The sequence below is a fragment of the Lupinus angustifolius genome, chromosome LG16, assembly GCF_001865875.1.
Source record: "Lupinus angustifolius cultivar Tanjil chromosome LG16, LupAngTanjil_v1.0, whole genome shotgun sequence".
NCBI lineage: Eukaryota > Viridiplantae > Streptophyta > Magnoliopsida > Fabales > Fabaceae > Lupinus > Lupinus angustifolius.
This window is the reverse complement of record NC_032024.1, coordinates 25,859-45,836: the sequence shown is the minus strand read 5'-3', so window position 1 is coordinate 45,836 and position 19,978 is coordinate 25,859. Positions and strand designations below refer to the sequence as shown.

The following is a 19,978-nucleotide window of genomic DNA, read 5'->3' as shown; positions in this document are numbered from 1 at the left end:
GTAGGCTGGGATGGGTGTGGGCAGTGCTTACATACCCATGTCACATGTATTTGTTGGACTCATGCATGTGGTAGGTACCATATATTGTTATATGATATAATAATGTTCTAATTAAAATTCATTATGAAATAATAAAAAAATATTATACATAATCTCAAAATAATACAAAAATTATAATATATAAAATATTGTGGGTATTCACCAATGGAACTATTGTGGATGTTCATGGGGTATGTATTTTTATCATCCATGCTAAACGCACTAAAAAAGTCCAGTAGCATTGTTTAATTAGGGAGCTTTTATAAAAATATTGACTTATAAGCTCTAGTTATGTATTAATAGGTTTATATTGAATCAATTTCAAATGTTTTTTATCATAAATTTATATAATGTGCATAGATTGTATGGTATCTTGATTTAAAAAAAAAATATATATTTGTGAAGTACTAAATGTCTGGACAATCAATCAGGCTTTGATAATGAAGTTTTGTTTTTGAATTGTTAGATTATCTTAGAAATAGCGAGGCCATGTGGGTGTGTAAAAATACACGTACATGAAATACAAATTTTATTCCTTCAATAGGTTGTGCATCATAAGTTTTCAGCCTTCTACTGATATTGGGGCTTTAAACATGCACTTAGATGCGTCGAACACACACTTAATGGACGAGGTTATTTGTAGTTGGATTTCTTAGCTTTGTTGGATTACAGTAGTAAAAGTTGAGAACTGCTTAATCTACGACCCCAGCATCATTCTCACTTCGGGTTTATGGTTGTGTGAAGTCATCATTATATTTGTAAATATGGCTAGTTGTCATCTTGATTTTTCGGACATTGTTGTGTCTGTGAGAATGTTGAATACGGCAGAAGAAGCAACAATATATGTTCAATGGTTCATTCACTCATCACATTAATTAATTAAAATTAAATAAATAATGCAGACAACTATGACATGATTTGCATTACTAGAAAAGCCAAAAATCATTTCAAGTGCTTATTTAGTCATAACAGTTCAATTACATGTGAAATTTGATAAAACATAAGTTTGAGTATCACTTGAAGCATTCCCGCAACATAAATAAAATAAACATACTCAGTTTGATAGAATATAAGATGAATAAAAAGGGACTAGAGCTAGCATCTAAAGGATGCAATTCATCTTTTTCAGCAAGTGTATAGATAGGGGATAATGTTGTCACATATGGAAACTCAATCCTCAACTTCAGCTTTAATTTCTCTCAACAACTCATTCTTGTAATCATCAAATGTTCCAGGGAAAGTTCTGCAAGTACCATCTTCAACAACCCAGATTTGACTCCTCTCTTCATCATCACATACACGTGATATCAATCTAGAATCATGACTCACAAGAACAACTCCACCAGTGAATTCATCCAGTGCATCAGCCAATGCATCGATACTCTGCATATCTAGATGATTTGTGGGTTCATCTAACAATAAAATGTGGGGTTTTGACATGGATATCGACGTGAAGACAACACGAGATTTCTGCCCTCCAGACAGTTTGGCAATAGGGGTAAGATGGTTATGACTAGGTAATCCAAACTTACCGAGTTTAGCTCGGACAGCCTCCTGCTTGCTAAGTCCCTCCTGGTCAGGATGGAGACGAAGAAGATACTGAACAGGTGTTTCATCCATCGTTAGAAGGTCCACAAAGTGTTGGGAATATCTTCCTATTCTCAACTTCTGACTCCTTCGAACTTCACCCTCACTTGGATCCAAATCACCAGCTAGAAGATTCAACAGTGTTGACTTTCCAGCTCCATTAGGACCAACAATGGCAACACGAGTCCCCATATCAATGCCAACATCAACATTTGAGAGTCTAAAATCCTCCCGATTCGGGTAGCTGAAGCTCACTTCAATAAGCTGCAAAAGTGGAGGTGTGAGCTCAGTAGGTTCAGGAAAGTGGAACTCAACACTGTAGTCCCTCCATTTCCGTGGCGCCTCTTGCAGAGCATCATCCTCATCAACCTTTCCTTTCCCCTTGCTTTTAGATGCTTCCTTGGCTGCTGCAAACTTAGCTCGATCCTTCACCTTTTCTTGCTGAGTACGGTTTCCACTCCTTTTAGCTGCTTTCAATTGCTTGTCATAAACCTCATATTTCTTATTCATCTCTTTACGACGCTGTTCATACCCACTCTCAAAAGAATCAAAATTTCCACGATAGACATGGAGTTTCAAATCATGCAGATGAATAATCTCAGAGCAAACTGTATTGAGGAAATCTTTATCATGTGAGACAACCACCAAACTCTTCTTCCAATGGCTCAAGTACTCCTCTAACCAGAGAACAGCTCTCAAGTCAAGATGATTTGTGGGTTCATCAAGCAATAGTAGAGTTGGCTGCACAAAAAGTGCTCGAGCTAAAGAAATTCTCATCCTCCAACCACCGCTGAAGGATTTCGTAGGACGGACCTGCATATCCTTTGTAAAACCCAGACCAGCCAAGATCTTTGATGCCTGAGCTTCAGCAGCATCAGATCCCATCAGCTGTAATTTCTCATAGAGCTCAGCTAGCTTCTCTCCTGCATCATCTTCCTCAGCATTATTATCTTTGTCTACGCTTCCTTCAACATTAGTTTCACTTTGCAGAGAAGCAACTTCTTGTCGAATTTTAACAAGTTCTTCATTAGCTGAAACAACAGCTTCAAGCGCTGTTTTATCATCACCAACAACCTCCTGCTCAACCAGAAGGACATCAATATTCTTAGGCACTGGTATCTTCCTCCAAGCAAGAAGCTTGAGTAGGGTGGATTTGCCCTTTCCGTTGGGCCCAACCAAACCATACCTCTTCCCATGAGATATCCTGACTGAAGCATTCTTCATGAGTTCTTTACCCCGAGCAGAGACAGAGAAATTGTCTATGGCTATATCTTTGACATTAGCATCAGCATCATCTTCTCCATCAAGGACAGAAGTTCTGCTTCCGATGACCACAGTGAAAGCATCATGATCATCCTTAAGAGCTTCCTTCTTTGCCTGCTGAACAGCGTAGGCAGCTAAAATGTCCTTCTTTTCACGCTTCTTCAACTCCTTTTCGGCAATAGATACCTCAAGTTGTTTGACATCAGGCCGTTTGGATGTATTGTTTTGTTGTTGTTGTTGTTCCTGTTCCAAGAGATCTTCATCTTCTTCATCATCAGAGGGGGGAAGATCAATGCCATCAGTGTATACGGAAGCTTTTGGGGCAGACTTGAACTTGAGCTTGGTAGATGAAGAAGCAACCTTTTTGGGTTTATCAGGTTTTTCATCCATACCGGCTAGCATGGCAGATACAGAAAACTTTTCCTTCTTAGTAGTATCCTTGCCACCTGCTTTAGCCTTTGCAGATGATATTGCATCCTCTGTCTTTTTCCTTCCCATTGCACCAAAACTGAAATAAGTAGGAATCAACATTAATTTATGTCCACTCAGTACTCATTCTATCAAATCCACAAAATAAATAACTAAATCAGCTTAACTAGCCTAATAAAACAAATAGATTATTGATATAGCCAATTATAAAGCAATAGAGACAGAACTTAATCTGTAAAATCAATCAGCTACGAATCAATAATACAATATATATGATGTAAATACAGATCGAAAAAAGAAAACAAAATTGGCATAAAAGAAAGGAGATTAAAATTGGGTTAGTGGTTGGATTGCATATAAGAAGAAGCAGTAACGATTGAAGAGTGAGCAGTGAACCTGATACGAGAGAGAGAGGGAGAGAGAGAGAGAGAGGTGAGAGAATTGGGTGCGAGTCTGTGAGATGTGGAAAGAGAGAGAGAGGGTTGCCTAGGGTTCTAATCTCAAATATTGGGCCTTTGGGCCCATTCAGCTCACCACTCTCATAAATAAAAATACAACAAATCTAATAATATTCCTTTCCAGTTTAAGTTCATGTTTATGATTATATAACAATTTAATCTAATTCAACTGTACAATAAAGATATACACTTCATGGTTTAGATAAACATAACAATTATTATGTTTATCTACTATTCTCGCACCATATTCGTTGCGTTTGCCCCAAATAATATTCTCTAATTGGATCATACTTTGCTTTTCCTAGCTTGTACTGTGCTTTTACCCTTTTACCAGTAGTAAAAAAATATTAAATTTAATTCCATATTCCTTTAATTAGGAGACAAAGGTACGATGTCGTTTTGGAATATAGGTTGAATTGGAGACTTTAATCCTATTTGGTCTCTTCTTCTCTCACCTTCCTTTCTTTCTTACTTTCTTTTTGATTGTTCCTTCCTTCCTTTGTTACCCCTACAAACTTTCTCTTCTCACTTCTCCTTTTTATTCCCTTTTCATTCATTGTCTTATGTACTTGCAACCCTTTATGCTTTGCCTTCTTCTCTTACAACACTACATCAAATGAAGCCTTTCCATTTTGTAACTGTAAGTGAATTTTGTAACTGTAAGTTCATGTTCATGTTATTCGGATAATAAATGTTCTCTGAATCCCCTTCTAGTTTATGGAACTGCAATACTTTTTCAAGTTATTATAATATCTTTATCTTTGTCAGGGTTCTGTTTTTCCTGACCTGAAGAATAGGTTGTTTCTTTGGAGTTTCCTTATAATGGTTTCTTTGATTTGTGGTGCTTACTTTGTCGGCTATTCATTCACTGCCAAGGAATACAAGCAAGTATGTATTTCTATCCCCAACAACTTTTTCATTTTCAAAAACTATACTGTAGTTATAGTATCATAATATAATGCTGCTTGGTATCTATTCTTTGGAGCATGCATCAACACAATCATGTATTTCATACCCTTTATTTGCTGCTTCATATTGTTTACAAAAATTATAAGATTCAAAACTATCTTCACAAATCACACTACATTTTTTTCACCATACTGTCTTATGCTAGATGTAGTTAAATAATATATTTATTTGTTTTTTTCATTCTTTTAATTTCTAATATGATATAATTTTATTCTTATCTTGATTTTTTGTTACTATGTTTATTGCTTTATTAAACTTGTTTTTTTCTTATAATTGTTAATTTTTATACTTTTTATTTATCACATAGATTTTATTACCATTTTTTATTGATACAAATTTAGTATTTTTTTTATTAACTTAATTTAAATGAGGAAGTTACTTACTACCAATAACACACTTCAAAATAAAAATATTGAAATTCAAACTTGAGTTACTTGACACATATTTTTTGTATGGAGATCTTAAGAATTCAAATAAACATCTTTCACATATGCCTCAAGTAACTCAAGTTTAATTTCAATATTTTTTATTTTAAAGTATGCATTGATGTAAGTAACTTCCTCAAGTTAATAAAAAAGTACTACATTGTATCCATAAAAAAAATGGTAATGAAATATATGTAATAAATAAAAAGTATAAAAATTAACAATCATAAAAAAGATGTTGGAATTCAAGGTCAAGAGTTGGACTTGAAGAGTTACTCTCACATGAATTTGATTGCTTTCAGTTACCTACCCTTTCTTGTGAACAAATGGTTTCACGTTAATAATGTGTTGAATTCTTAACTAATCTTATGTTTTCCACAATATTTATTTTATACAAGTACATGGGTATTTGAGCTTTGACTAGAAAATTTTGTGGGCATTGCACATGCAGAGATTAGCACGATGGGGACTAATTTATACAAAACCCAGTGCATGCGAGGTTTGTCATTTTGGGGGAATGAGATTATTTTTATATGACTTGTAATTAATTACCTCTAATTCTCTTCTTGTTTCCATTTCCTTATTAGAGACAATGCTGGCCTACTGGAAGTGAGCCATTGCCTGAAGGAATTGTTGCTAAAACATCCGACTTGGAAATGCGTCCCTTGTGGGACTCTGGTATAAAAAGCGTAAGTGAAGTGTGTGCTAAATTCTACTCATGTATTTTGGACAAGTTAAAATCTGACACATTTTATAGCTTTGACAACATATACTTTTAATTTTCTTTCTGTACTCCTACTTTTTCTTATACATTTTTTGACACTTCTTTTGCAATCCTTTTTGTTTCAGAGAATTTCAAAGCGCCCATTGAATTTGTTGGCTATAGCTGTAGGAGTTAAACAGAAAGAAATTGTCAACAGAATTGTTGAAAAGGTGATAGTTGCTTCACTTATACAGTTTGAGTTTGATCTAATGCTCATAATATTATATCTGCTGAGTCATATTTCTGATGGCAGTTCCCTCCAAGTGATTTTGTTGTGATGCTTTTTCATTATGATGGTTTTTTGGATGGATGGAAGAATTTGGCTTGGAGTAATCATGCCATACATGTATCTGCTATCAATCAAACAAAATGGTATAATCAGCTCATATGTCAATTTGTTTTCCCAAATTACCACTCTGAATATTAAATTCGTGTGTAATTATTGCACAAAATAATGCCTTGTGATGGTATAGGTGGTTTGCGAAACGATTTTTGCATCCAGACATAGTTGCTGTATACAATTATATATTTCTCTGGGACGAGGACCTTCTTGTTGACAATTTTGACCCAAAAAGGTAAGCCCCTACAGTCTTGTAAAATTCAACTTTTTATAGACGATACTTTTAATACAAAATTCTTACTCTTTTATTTGAATTACCTACATATAATATGTGAATTAGTGATAATAGCTTTGTTGTACACAGTGATTATTGACTTGCTGGTTATTTGGTAGGTATTTGTCTATTGTTAAAGAAGAAGGACTTGAGATATCACAACCTGCACTGGATCCTGGTAAATCAGAAGTACATCATCCAGTGACAGTTCGTCAAACAGGATCAAAAGTGCACAGGTTAACCTTACTTCTCCCTCACTCTTGTGAAAAACTGTGTTGCGTTGGTAGATCTACATCCTTATTACACCATAATAACCAACACTGTATTCTGTTAATGAACTTCAAAATTACACTTTTCCTTGTCATTTTCCGGGTTATATTTCCTAAAATATGTGCACACTCAAACACATGTGGAAGTTGTTTCCCAAACAATACTAACAATGCTTTGGCATTATTATATCTCTATGCAGAAGGTATTATAAGTTTAAAGGCAGTGGAAGGTGTGATGACCATAGCACTGCTCCTCCTTGCATAGGGTAAACAGTTGCACATTTTGTATTCTGTGTTATTCTCTAAACTTTTTTTATTATTTGTAACTCATTCTGATCATTTGTGCTACTAAATAGGGATTGATTATTTAATATGGAAAGAAATTTCTTTGCAGTTGGGTGGAAATGATGGCACCAGTGTTCTCTAAAAAATCTTGGCAATGTGTATGGCATTTGATCCAGGTAAGGATAAGGAGGGAAAACCATGTCAACATGGAACTAAACCATATTGTGAAAATTATGATAAATTATTTCTTGTTGAAAATGATGATATAACTTTTTGATTTAAATTAAAAAATTGGGAAGCATGGTTTGTTCTTGTTATTACAGTAATGTTTATCTTTCGTTGTGTGCACAGAATGACTTAATCCATTCATGGGGCCTGGATAGGCAGCTTGGTTATTGTGCTCAGGTGGTTTGAATGCATATTCATTACATTGTTAAATAATTCCTCCCACTGTGGATTGTTACTTATTCATATTTATCTAAACAATAATATTTCAGGGGGATCGAATGAGAAATGTGGGTGTGGTTGATTCGGAGTACATAGTTCATTTGGGTCTGCCTACTCTTGGTGGCTCAAATGGTAATGAGGCAAGTGGTCTTATTTTTATATGTAGTATGTAACTTAAGGATAGCAATAACACAATTCCCTGCATTTGTTTTGACTAACTAACTATCTAATTAATTAACAAGGGTTTGTCCTTTGGGTTGGTTGCAGGCGCCATCAAATTCTTCAGATAGAGATAGTGATAGACCGAAAGTAAGTATGGTTATAATTAAGAGCCGTGGATATAAAACAAGTATGGACCCAAAGTAAGTATGAATGATAAAACAATGAATGCATTGGTACTTTGTTATACATGCATGCAGGTTAGGATGCAGTCGTACAATGAAATGAAGGTTTTTGAGAAAAGGTGGAGAGAAGCTGCAAAGATGGACAAATGTTGGATTGATCCATATCAGCAGCAGCAGCAGCAGCTAAACCAGACTAGTCTTTAGTCAACTTTTGAAATTGTCACAAATCAAATGGCATGAGATAGATTTTGGTGAATATAACATCATATTGATTGGTGGGACATTATCATCATTGTTTAGTTCCCTTTCCTTAAATCATGGTTGTAAATAGGGGAGGAGGTAAAGAGGTGTTTCTTCATTTGACTGTATGATAAGTGTGAAAGTATACATTTTTAATGTAAATATGACTCCAATTACATGATTGAATAGTCTGAAGGATATTTATTTTGGAAATTTTAAATTATTTCGATTCCAGTTAGTAACAAAATGCTATTTTCTTTCAAAAAATGCATTTTTTGTTGGAAAAAATCTCATCTAGTAAATTCGATGGTAATTAGTTAAGTTTTATTAAAATGAATAAAATAAACCAAATCCAACAAAAAACATGCTTTTGAATTATATTGAGTATCTACAAATTACGACAAAAACTAGAAAATGAATAGAGGGGGTCTCTAGGAAAATGGAGCAAATATCTTGTATCTAGGGTTTAGGGTGTGGACACTTCACCCAAATCCTTTTCAATGATCCATTAAGTGCAAGACATGTTATTATCATTCCTCTTATATTATTCAATGTTTAATATGTAACAAATTAAAATGAGAAAAAAGATATATAGCGTAAGAATTTTTTATACTATTATTATATCATTTATCATTCATTTTTTTCAATTATGTTTAACTTTTTAGAAAAAATAAATAGAAGGTAATTAATTATTATTTTGAAGTAGTGAGACCTAAGTGAGGTAGGGTTTAAGTTATAAAGACAATAGAGAGTGCACATTTGTTCTTTTTCTCAAACCAAAACAATGACACTATACCGCCTCCTCCTCCTCCGCTCCCTCCGCCGTACCTCCTCCTCTCTCCTCCACAATCATCCTCTTCATCTCATCTCCCAATCTCGATCATTCGCCTTTTCCTCAGCCGAAGAAGCCGCCGCCGAACGCCGTCGTCGCAAACGCCGTCTCCGCATCGAGCCTCCCCTTAACGCCATCCGTCCTCCTCCTCACCACTCTCAACCTCGTGACCCAAACGCTCCTCGCCTCCCTGACTCCACCTCTGCTCTTGTTGGCCCACGCCTCAGCCTCCACAACCGTGTCCAATCCCTCATCCGCGCTGGAGATCTCGACGCAGCCTCTGCCGTCGCCCGCCACTCCGTCTTCTCCTCCACCCGCCCCACCGTCTTCACCTGCAATGCCATCATCGCCGCCATGTACCGCTCCAAGAGGTACAACGAGGCCATTGCCCTCTTTCACTTTTTCTTCAATCAGTCAAATATTGTTCCTAACATTGTTTCTTACAACAATGTTATCAATACTCACTGTGATGAGGGTCGTGTTGATGTTGCTCTTGAGGTTTATCGTCACATCATTGCCAATGCCCCTTTTAGTCCCTCTCCTGTTACATATCGCCACCTCACTAAAGGTTTAATTGAGGCAAATCGTATCGGCGAAGCACTTGACTTATTACGCGAGATGTTGAATAAAGGTCATGGTGCCGATTCCTTGGTTTATAATAACTTAATTTCTGGTTTTCTTAACTTGGAGAATTTGGATAAGGCCAAAGAGCTTTTCGATGAACTTAAGGAGAGGTGCTTGGTGTATGATGGGGTTGTCAATGCTACTTATATGGAATGGTTCTTTAATAAGGGTAGAGATAAGGAGGCCATCGAGTCATATAAGTCGTTGATGGATCGCCAATTTAGGATGACGCCTGCGACATGCAATGTCTTGTTGGAGGTGTTGCTTAAGCATGACAAGAAAACTGAGGCTTGGGCTTTGTTTGATCAGATGTTGGATAATCACACACCTCCAAATTTCCAAGCTGTGAATTCGGATACATTTAATGTGATGGTCAATGAGTGTTTCAAGCATGGGAAGTTTATGGAAGCACTTGCCACTTTTAGGAAGGTCGGAACAAAATCAAATTCAAAGCCTTTTGCTATGGATGTTGGAGGCTACAATAACATCATTGCTAGGTTTTGTGAAAATGGGATGCTATTGGAAGCAGAGACATTATTTCAGGAGCTATGCTCGAAATCTTTGAGCCCAGATGTGCCGACTCATAGGACTTTGATTGATGCTTACTTGAAAATGGAGATGATTGATGATGCTTTGAGGGTACTCAATAGAATGGTGGATGCTGGTCTGAGGGTTGTTGCTAGCTTTGGTAACAAGGTGTTTGGTGAATTGATTAAGAATGGGAAAGCTATTGATTGCGCCAAAGTTTTGAGTAAAATGGGAGAAAAAGATCCCAAACCAGACGCCACATGCTACGAGGTAGTGATCAAGGGACTCTGCACTGGGGATTTTTTGGATAAAACTCTAGAGTTGCTGGATGAGGTTATAAGGTATGGGATTGGGGTCACTCCTGCCTTGCGAGACTTTGTGATTGAGACTTTTAAGAAAGCTGGGAGGGGTGGGGAGATTGAGAGACTGCTAGATATTAACAGATTTGGACACAATCCCCATCCATCGGGGCCGATACCTCCATACCGTCCACCGTCTGCAAGATTTGGACATGGTTCTCAAATATCAGGACAGCAGCACTCACCTTCTGGGCCTCCACCTCATGTTTCAGGACAGCAGCGCCCACCAGTGTCTTCTGCTCAAACGACAGGTATGCATCGACCTTCGTGGGGAGTTCCTCCTCAAGTGACCGAGGCTCATATGCCAGCATCTGGACCTCCACCTCATACCTCAGGACAGCACTTCCGCCCTCCATCTGAACTTCCTCCTCATATGACAGGAAGTCATCAGTCTACTTTTGGGGTAGCCCCTCAAAAGACAGGACACCATTATGCACCATCTGGACCTTCACCTCAAATGGCAGCACATCAGCCTCATGGAAGATCATCTGGGCCCCAACAAATGGCAGGACAACATCATCCATGGTCAGGGCCAACTCCTCCAATGTCAAGTCCATCATATGGAACACCAGCTCAAATATCGCCACCACATTATACAGTCCCAGGACCATCTTCTCAGATGACTAGACCCTATCACCCATCATCAGCAACCCCTCCTCAGTTTGAGGAATCACATCAACGACAATCAGATGTTCCTGAACAAGCAGTAGCTTGATTTTTGTTCAAGTAGCAGTTTGAGTGAAGACATGCTTTGTCACTGCCACATGTTTAAGTATGCTGATTTATGGTTTGCAGAATAGTTAGGTATTTATGATGTTATTATAGATGATGATACAAGTTTATTGTTCAGTCCATAACATGTAATGCATGTCTTGTATGGCATGTGATATCAATTTATTCTTGTAATTCAACATTTCAACCTTTAATATCTGCATAGATTTTTATATTTTGTACTGCTGCCATTGGCATACCTTGCCATTAAGACTTGAAAGTGCCTTCGAGCCTTTATCTACATGGTGTACTGGATGTTACTTTTAATGTTTATGACACTGATCACAGTTTGATTATAGATTGTCACAAACACATGATAATATATATGATTAACAGCTCTTTTATGCTATCCAGTATCCACATTTATATTACTCTTATATCATGTCGTACTTTGTTATCATATCAGGTACAACAAACGCATCCATTGGCTTTTGAATCACATCACAATTTACTCGGAACTTGGCATTTAATTTGCTTGTCTTTTAGAAAGTTGAGTCTTCTGCTGCTGGAGGTTGAAGATCCAAATTAAATGTTATTTTAACCCATTAAGAACACATGTTTCTGATTGCGGGGTATCAATCTTGCTAGTTGCTACCCTTCTGCTCATAATCCTTCCAATCGATTGGTGATTACAGGCTGGTCAGGAATCGGGATCCTCTGTCCTCAAATATTTCTGTCCATGTGTCCCAACTCAATCAAATACCACTAAATAACATAAATAAATTATTTTTTGATTTTTATTTTTAAGTATGTGTCATGTTTCAATTGGCTTGAGACACGATGAGATATGAAAAGTGGGACAAGTGATCTTCATTCGCTGGTCAGTATTTCATCATTGCCGAACTCTCTGAAATCATCAGCTGTTAGTAACTTGTATCGACTAACTTAAAAGCTAATGACCTTACACTTATGCAAATGTAACTCATTGAAGATTAAGTTATGCATATGTAACATTTAGCTGGTAGCAACATGTTTTCATGATTACTTGTTTCTATTTCATGGATATTTTGGGAAGTACTCATTGAAGAACTCGAGCATTGGATCTATAGTATATAAGTTATAATTTACGAGTAAGGATTGTATTGGATTGGTACAGCATAAGTAATAAGTTCAATTGTGTGCAATACCACTAGAACAGAAGTTGAGTTCAATTGAATATGTATTACATATCTTGAAAGAATCGATTTCTAAGTAATTCATCTTCAATAAAATCATACCTTCTTCCAAATTATTTTAGTAAGTGTTTAAATTAATAAAATTGAATTATTAAGAATTTTAGGACATGAAATTTGACACTCTTAAGGATGAAACCAAACATTTGCAAAATTAACAAGATCATTAGCTAGTAAACAATACTGTTAACTATTATATATCACACAATTAATCCAATCAAACCCATTAATATGAACAAGAGATTTATTGTTTTACATCTTAGTCTCATATATTATGTGATGGTTTGCTTTCATTGGAATAAAAACACAATTTTATAAGGTCTACAGCTCCCCATCCCCTCCTCTAATTTTACTCCCCACCTCTGTTCTCATTCTCTGCCTCAGGGTGAAACCCATAAGTTTTAATAATATAATAAATAATTAAAATATGATAAAAGCAAATACAAGTAAAGCACATTTTAAAGACAGTCCTTGTATGTTGTTTTCATGATGTCATTACTTTACTAAGATGAAATCTCTGTATTTATGTATAGAAGGAATGAAATGCATTTTCTGCAACAATATGCTAATCATTAACAGAACACAAAATTCCCTAACAATACCTGTACACATATTTCATAGCAAAATGATTTAGTACTCAAGTTGTTAGTTTCTCTAACAAAATCTACGAAGCCAAATTCCTGATCTCTTTGTAGAAAAACACTTTCAAAAGTTCATGACTTCTGAGGAAAGGTTAAGCAAAGGCTCGAGTGCAGTGTGATCAAACTTGCGAGCAAAGAGGAAACAAATTGAAGTCATATCTGAATTATACCGACAAAGGGTTCCATTGTTCCTTATAGCCTGTATAAAACTCATTGTTATATTGACTCTCCCATATGTTGCTGGATGAGGACCCCCCATGGACCAATCAACCCATGTAACTGTTCTGTTTGAATTATGGGAGCCATGGAACATATTGAGGAAAGTTGGAATGTAATGTTCATCTGGGTAGCAAGCGGGTTTACAGTATTTACGGAAGAGGGAGTAGTAGTGGGTGTCAGAGACAATATAGACAGCCAGTGCGCGGTTAAGTTCAAACCACTGAGATCCTTTCCGCCAATGTTTAAGCTGGATATCAGGAAGCATACTGCGGCTGTAACGGCCACGGCCATATCGAGAAGGGTCATCATATGACTCAACAAAGCTGTGGGCAGAATCAGTGAGATATCTGTAAACAGTAGGGAAGTTGTAGACTGGGATGCAACTCTCTGAAAGAAGAACAAATCGCTCATTTGAAAAGTCTAGCAGTGCATTGGCTAAAAGGCGCCTCTCAGCATCAGCCAGGGTTACTGTTCCCCATGAAACATCCTGTGAATGAATTTGATTTGATTTTTATCAACAATGTTCAGATGGAAATATCAGAAATATGCATTACAATGAGGTTCACTGAACTTGATTAGCACCAGTCCTTGACAAACAATGAATCAATCAATATATAGAAAAATAGATTAGCCGAAAAGGCATGTGATTAAAGATCCATCATTTAATAGATCTGGTTCTATTCTAAGACCTGATTCGATTAACGTTGTTATTGCTAAGTTGAATTAGATATGATAAAAGAGATGGGGGGAGAGAGAGACATACCTGACTTGGAATGTTGCGATTGTGAAAAGGGGAAGAAGTGGAAAGGTTAAGGGAGAAAGCAGGAGGAGAATGAATATAGATGTTGAATAAATGTGAATGACCTTGAAAGAATCTTTCCCATAGAGGGAGCATGGGGAGTGGGCCCCTTGTCAAGAACATGAAAGCAATCTTAGGTATTGTTGTGAAGGGGTTGTTATTGTTGTTGTTGTTGTTATCATCATGTGGTTTCAAAGATGCTCTCCATAGAAGCTCATTATCAGACATGGTATGATTCAGTGTGGTGGGATGGAGGAAGCTTTCAAAATCAAAAACACACTCATCCTCATCCTCCTTATTATTGTTATTAACTACTACAACTTGTTCTTGTTGTTGTTGTTGTTGTTGTTGTTTTGATTGAGAAATAGTATAAGAAGTGCGATTGATGTGAGAAGTGGTGGTTAAACCAATGACAACACCAGCAACAAACACTACCAAGAAACTCAAAGCTTGTGCTAATCTAAGCAAACCAGCGTGCTTATCATTATTATCATCTCTATTCCTACCCATATTCTAATATTCTTCTAAATCAAATGAAAATATGAAAGGATATGGGATCTATGGAATGGAATGAAAAGAGAGAGAAAAACAAAGACAAAGACAGAGACCAGAGACAAAGAGAGAGATTAACGTTAGAGATTGGTTGCCTGTCCCTTTACCCTTTTCTTTAACACAAACACATCCAGTTTTGGATTGTTAGAACTTGTTCAAAGGAAATCAATGAATCATTTAATTAAGAAACGGTCTCACTTCCAACTTCAACCCCGTTTTCTTCGCTTTTTTTCTTTTTCATTTTTTTCCTATAATCAAATTACTTTATAAAACTCTTTTCCACATTTTCACCACAATCAAACATCTTCTTTAACATTATTAGTTTCCTTAAATTTATTTACAATTTTATGTATTTTTAAAATTATTAATGATCATCCAAATAACAATTTTTCTCTATCTTTTTTGTGTGTGCATACCCCCTCTACCTTATAAAAGCCTTTTGCACATTTTCTCTTTTTAGTTTTTACAACATGTAAATTAATAAGTATGGTAAATTACAACATGTATATCAAATTTTATATATTTAAAAGTATTGAATTTTGAACTAATTGTTAATATTATAGAACATTTCTCTCTCGATATAAGTTACTATAAATTATTTATTCATGCATCTTTCATTCAATTATGCAATCTATTTTTTATAATCTACATAGTTGACAATGCTCTTTCTAGAGTTGTTGTGGCAATATGTAAAATCTTTACTAAATTTAATGATGTAAGTCTCAAGTTAATTATCAATCATTATTAAATCAATTAAACAAAAATCTTATTGATAAACTTTGATCAAAATTGTAGAACAAATTGGATAGACTCGAATAAGACATATAAACAAGTAGCTCAATATTTATCTTAGATAAATGATTATGAAGTTCTTAACTTCCTTGAGCTTGATATCCACAATAATATAAAATAATTCAATGTGATCATGATTATTTTTTCTAGGAAGCATGTTGTTTGCAAAAATAATAAACTTTGAACTTGTAGAATTATAATCTTTAGATGGTATACAAATTTTTGGAAAAATTAGGGAATCTAGTATATGTGTTTACATTGCCTAGGGCACATATATGGGGACGACAGTGAAAACCGAACTCGTGTTTATTTGTCCAACTTATCCCAAATTTAAGAGGGAAAACCTATTGTAACTGAGTTTGAGTTCAGGTTTTACCCGAGTTTAAGTTTATGGATTGGGTTCGGGTTTAGTATTAATGATAGTCTACCCCAAACCCATTTATATATGCAAGATTCCATTTTTGTGGATGTTGCTTGTACAATTTTTGCAAGATCTAAGGAATTTGATTTGATTTATATCATTTTATACCAGATATCAACAATGTTATGGATCTAAAAGGAAAACTAATTTTGGGTGTTTAACTGATTTTGAATTGCATAAATTGAATGAAGCATAGATGAGTTTAAAAATAAACTAAAGCTTCTTGAAACTGAAAATAAACGTAATGTATTGTTGTTACTGTGCCTTGCGGCAATTATAAATGACACAAAATAATACTTATTGACTAAGTCACGACCATGTCGCTTTCTTTAAGATGCTTAATGGCACTGCCCAAAATGTGTAAGCAGATTATCAATCACACCGTCCACATGATAAAATAGCTCAGATCTCTGTTATCGAATTCTTACTACACTGTAAGAACCAATCTCGAATACACCCACCGCAATATGGCTATCAATACTCACAATTTTGGGCAGTGCCAATTCTTGAAATACTCACAATATGTCAGTTCTTGAAATACTCACAATATGGCTACCTGTGCCAATTCTTTTCTTTCATTACTGACGCATTGACGGAAAATATGAGGGGGAAAGAAAAAGTTGAATGAAAACACATTCAACTTGGGGCAAGAAAATATGATGATAAGAGACTTCTATTTATAACATGAGATTTTTTTCATGTTCATAGTCTCTCCAATGTGGGACTTGAGAGTTGTTTTCTTTCAAAATCTTCCATGTGGGACTTGAGAGTTTTTTAGATTTCACACCCACAATCAAGTTCCAACAATCCTCCACTTGAAATTAAAATATGATTTCCGATAATATTTGTGGTCTCAACAAGATTGTGCATAAACAAATGTGTCATGCAACTTTTCAAAGATTGTTGCATAGTGAATGAGATCCAGATTTTACTAGAGTGACTCGTAGTCTTGAACTCTATCTCCAACATCAAACCATACACAACCTTTTCAAAGGTGTATTCTGTAAAGCATGTGCGATAAAGGTCATACACGTCTATCCCAGTATAGTGAACGCTCTAAAAATTTATGCCCCAAAATTTCATAGGAATCGACCATCACTTCCACATTCACATAGGTGAGTCTATCAAGAGTACTCTTGTCCCCTAGGTACTCCACTCCAATTGGAGTATAGATCTCATTAAGAGTTTAACTCATCCTTACATGTGCTGCAGGAATCATGCTTCTCATAATTTTATAACATGTTCATTCTCATATCACTTCACAACTTGTTATTACCCATTGAACCTATTTCTTGGGATCTCTAGTCAGTTAGGTCAGGATACCATCATGATTGATCCTCGTTCTAAGGGCAATAGTCTCATACTCTTAGAAGTATTATGGACTTTCTCTCTAGCTAGTCCTTTCGTCAAAGGATTTTCTAAGTTATTCTTAGTGCATACATGATCCATTCTAACAGCTCTTGTAGAGAGTAACTCTCTAATGGTGTTGTGCTTACGACGTATTTGTCGTTTCTTACCGTTATAAAAGTGGTTCTCAATTTTTGCAATAGTCGCGATATTGTCACAATGGATCAACACAACTGGTATCAATTTTCGCATAGGGAAATCTCTGCAAGCAAACTTCTCAACTAACTTGTTTCTTCATTAGCTATTGCTAATGCTACCATCTCAACTTCCATAATGGATTAAGCTAACAAATTTTGTTTCTTTTTAGACTCTAGATAGTTCATCTCATCATTTATGTCTTCTCGCTACAAATTAACATCCAAAGAAGTCAAAACTTATTGGAGAGTTGATGAATTATCCTCCAATATATAGACCATACAATCAGGTCTATACTATCTAATAATTATTGTTCTCTTACTTCTTTTAGGTTTTATTTCAAACCTTTCATTTCCTATCATTATTTCTAAGCACAAGTATGTGACTAGTTGATGTGCTCCCACTATTCCTCAATTTAAAAGGGAATTTCTCTTCATTGAAGTCAACATCGTTAGACTTAATGATCATTTTTGCATTAAGGTCGTAAAACCTGTACGCCTTGCTGTTTACAGCATACCCAACGAATACACATTCATAGGCTCTGTGAGTTTAACTCTCTAAGGTCATATCATCAGAAATGATTTCATGAGCCATTCTATGTATCTCATAAGACTGAGACTCTACTGATTTATTATCGGTCATTTGATGCTTGAGGTAGTGGTAACATCATATATATTTTTCTTCTTAACTTCCTCAGTGTCATATTTCTTTATTTCTCAAGTGCATACCAAAATAATTTGACAGACACATATGAGTTGTAGTAATTATAGAGATCATCTGGCAACTCATTTAGAATGAAATTCATAAAAGTAATCATTTTCATTGTAGAAAATTATATTAATAGTTAATTTATCCTCTCTTTTTTCAGCTTTCTCCAACAACATTAGGACATTGATTTTCAAAACGTGTGCAACTTTTCTCACAATGAGAAATTTTTTTATCTTATGGTGCTAACGTTTGAAATTTGTCCCATCAAACTGAAAGGGTTTGTTCAGGTCATAAATGTTCAGTCCAATAATATTATCTATGAATGTCATTGCAGTAGAAACGTTTTAAAATTGTTGTTACTGTAGCTTGCAATAATTCTAAATGGCACGAAATAATACTTACTAGCTGAGTCACGACCAGGTCGCTCTCTTCAATATGTTTCGTGACACTGCCCAAACTGTGCAAACATATTATCAACTACACCGTCCACAGGATAAAATAGCTCAGATATTTGTTATCAAATTCTTAATGCACCGTAAGAACCGATCTCGAATACACCCAACGCAATATGTCAGATATTTGTTATCAAATTCTTAATGCACCGTAAGAACCGATCTCGAATACACCCAACGCAATATGACTACCAGTGTCATTCTCGAAATACCCACAATATGACTATTCATGCCAATTCTCTAAATGCTCACAATATGGCTACATTTGTCAATTCCTTTCCTTCAATACTGACTACCGGTGTCAGTTCTCAAAATTCCCACAATATGGCTACACGTGCCAATTCTTAGTACCACGAAAAGAAAGGGGGGAAAGTTTGCCGGAAATGCATCGACGAAAAATATGAGGGAGAAAGAAAAAGTTGAATGAAAACACATTCAACTTGGGGCAAGAAAATATGAAGATAAAAGACTTATATTTATAAAATGAGATTTTTTCCATGTTCCTAGTCTCTCCAATATGGGACTTGAGAGTTATTTTATTTCAAAACTCTTCCATATGGGACTTGGGAGCTTTTTAGATTTCACACGTACAACCAAATTCCAACATGTATATTCTTCAAAATTTGTCCCATTTGCAAGAAGTGCATATACGAGAAATCTTGAGATGAGGAGGTGGATTGTCTTCGAGTGTGCATATGTAAATCATATACCAGTGTGCCATCCGTAATTTGTATATGTGTATAATTAAAAGATTTTGGGTTTCTCACAGTTTGGGTTACTCAAAACTCAATGAGGTTAGGGATGGTAACATTGTTTTAAACTCCACAGAATTTGGGTCAGATTTGGGTTCTAAATTTTGGGTTTGTGGTTGGGTAAGTACAAACCTGACTCTGACCAGCCTTGTTGTCATTCCTATGCACATAGCATCGTCCCTTCTGTTTCATGTTCGTGTGTACATATTCAATTGTATATGGAGTAATGATATATATTTGACCCAAATTATCATTGATGTTCTAAATTTTTATTATATACACGTCAATTTTAATCATATATACATATATTATTATAAATTACATATCTATAATAATAAGTAATAATGAGAACTTTTTATCTAAAATGATGTGCAGTATATTTAGAGAAACTATCTACTCACTTGGGGAACGATGATTAAGTTAAAAAATCATGTTTAACATCTTAATCATCCATTCATGGGAAATCTAATGATTTAAATTAACGTGTAGAACTAATGAAAATAATATTATATGGGAATACATCTTTTATCCCACAAAATGTGACACTCCATATGTCATGAACAGTGACTCGTTAAAGAAAATTTATTTAAGTTCAAAATATAATCATTAAGTATTTTTTTGATCAATCACGGCTATAGATGGCAAAATAGGCATTGCACGCATGCCCACCTGCATAGCCCAC

General features: G+C 35.5%; 4 protein-coding genes across 9 annotated transcripts; 2 read left to right on the top strand and 2 right to left on the bottom strand.

The window, feature by feature from the left end:
* Positions 930–3,795, bottom strand: LOC109329233 (ABC transporter F family member 4-like). Of its 2 annotated transcripts, none has more exons than XM_019562905.1 (2): positions 3,715–3,795; positions 930–3,397 (listed from the first exon to the last, which is right to left on the bottom strand). In XM_019562905.1, exon 2 carries the CDS (start codon positions 3,385–3,387, stop codon positions 1,210–1,212), a length of 2,178 nt encoding a protein of 725 aa, XP_019418450.1. In that variant the 5' UTR covers positions 3,388–3,397; positions 3,715–3,795; the 3' UTR covers positions 930–1,209. The 2 variants fall into 2 exon arrangements, with proteins under 2 accessions (XP_019418450.1, XP_019418449.1); XM_019562904.1 differs by having other exon boundaries at positions 934–3,419; positions 3,741–3,752.
* LOC109329248 lies at positions 4,231–8,293 on the top strand. 3 transcript variants are annotated; one of them, XM_019562925.1, is made up of 14 exons: positions 4,231–4,396; positions 4,543–4,664; positions 5,622–5,669; positions 5,758–5,859; positions 6,020–6,103; positions 6,187–6,305; positions 6,407–6,508; positions 6,667–6,783; positions 7,017–7,082; positions 7,211–7,277; positions 7,453–7,506; positions 7,599–7,688; positions 7,816–7,857; positions 7,968–8,293. In XM_019562925.1, the coding sequence occupies exons 1-14, from the start codon at positions 4,393–4,395 to the stop codon at positions 8,094–8,096; spliced, it is 1,146 nt and encodes a 381-aa protein (XP_019418470.1). In that variant the 5' UTR covers positions 4,231–4,392; the 3' UTR covers positions 8,097–8,293. The 3 variants fall into 3 exon arrangements, with proteins under 3 accessions (XP_019418470.1, XP_019418469.1, XP_019418471.1); XM_019562924.1 differs by having other exon boundaries at positions 4,231–4,416; positions 4,545–4,664; XM_019562926.1 differs by lacking the exon at positions 4,231–4,396 and adding an exon at positions 4,407–4,435 and having other exon boundaries at positions 4,545–4,664.
* Positions 8,886–11,801, top strand: LOC109329630 (pentatricopeptide repeat-containing protein At1g10270-like). 2 transcript variants are annotated; one of them, XR_002105565.1, is made up of 2 exons: positions 8,886–11,279; positions 11,653–11,801. XR_002105565.1 is itself a non-coding variant. In XM_019563337.1 (1 exon), the coding sequence occupies exon 1, from the start codon at positions 8,917–8,919 to the stop codon at positions 11,188–11,190; it is 2,274 nt and encodes a 757-aa protein (XP_019418882.1). In that variant the 5' UTR covers positions 8,886–8,916; the 3' UTR covers positions 11,191–11,544. The 2 variants fall into 2 exon arrangements, 1 of the variants encoding a protein (XP_019418882.1); XM_019563337.1 differs by lacking the exon at positions 11,653–11,801 and having other exon boundaries at positions 8,886–11,544.
* On the bottom strand, positions 12,918–19,551 carry LOC109329631. 2 transcript variants are annotated; one of them, XM_019563339.1, is made up of 5 exons: positions 19,539–19,551; positions 18,004–18,007; positions 17,464–17,470; positions 14,042–14,590; positions 12,918–13,765 (listed from the first exon to the last, which is right to left on the bottom strand). In XM_019563339.1, exons 4-5 carry the CDS (start codon positions 14,585–14,587, stop codon positions 13,124–13,126), a joined length of 1,188 nt encoding a protein of 395 aa, XP_019418884.1. In that variant the 5' UTR covers positions 14,588–14,590; positions 17,464–17,470; positions 18,004–18,007; positions 19,539–19,551; the 3' UTR covers positions 12,918–13,123. The 2 variants fall into 2 exon arrangements, with proteins under 2 accessions (XP_019418884.1, XP_019418883.1); XM_019563338.1 differs by lacking the exons at positions 17,464–17,470; positions 18,004–18,007; positions 19,539–19,551 and having other exon boundaries at positions 14,042–14,647.

Coding starts and splice junctions, on each gene's coding strand:
- LOC109329233 (XM_019562905.1), bottom strand. CDS start 3,387: ATGGGAAGGAAAAAGACAGAGGATGCAATATCATCTGCAAAGGCTAAA.
- LOC109329630 (XM_019563337.1), top strand. CDS start 8,917: ATGACACTATACCGCCTCCTCCTCCTCCGCTCCCTCCGCCGTACCTCC.
- LOC109329248 (XM_019562924.1), top strand. CDS start 4,393: ATGAAGCCTTTCCATTTTGTAACT. Junction 7,278..7,452: donor GTGTATGGCATTTGATCCAG/GTAAGGATAAGG, acceptor TTGTGTGCACAG/AATGACTTAATCCATTCATG. Junction 7,858..7,967: donor GAGATAGTGATAGACCGAAA/GTAAGTATGGTT, acceptor ACATGCATGCAG/GTTAGGATGCAGTCGTACAA.
- LOC109329631 (XM_019563339.1), bottom strand. CDS start 14,587: ATGGGTAGGAATAGAGATGATAATAATGATAAGCACGCTGGTTTGCTT. Junction 13,766..14,041: donor ATCGCAACATTCCAAGTCAG/GTATGTCTCTCT, acceptor ATTCATTCACAG/GATGTTTCATGGGGAACAGT.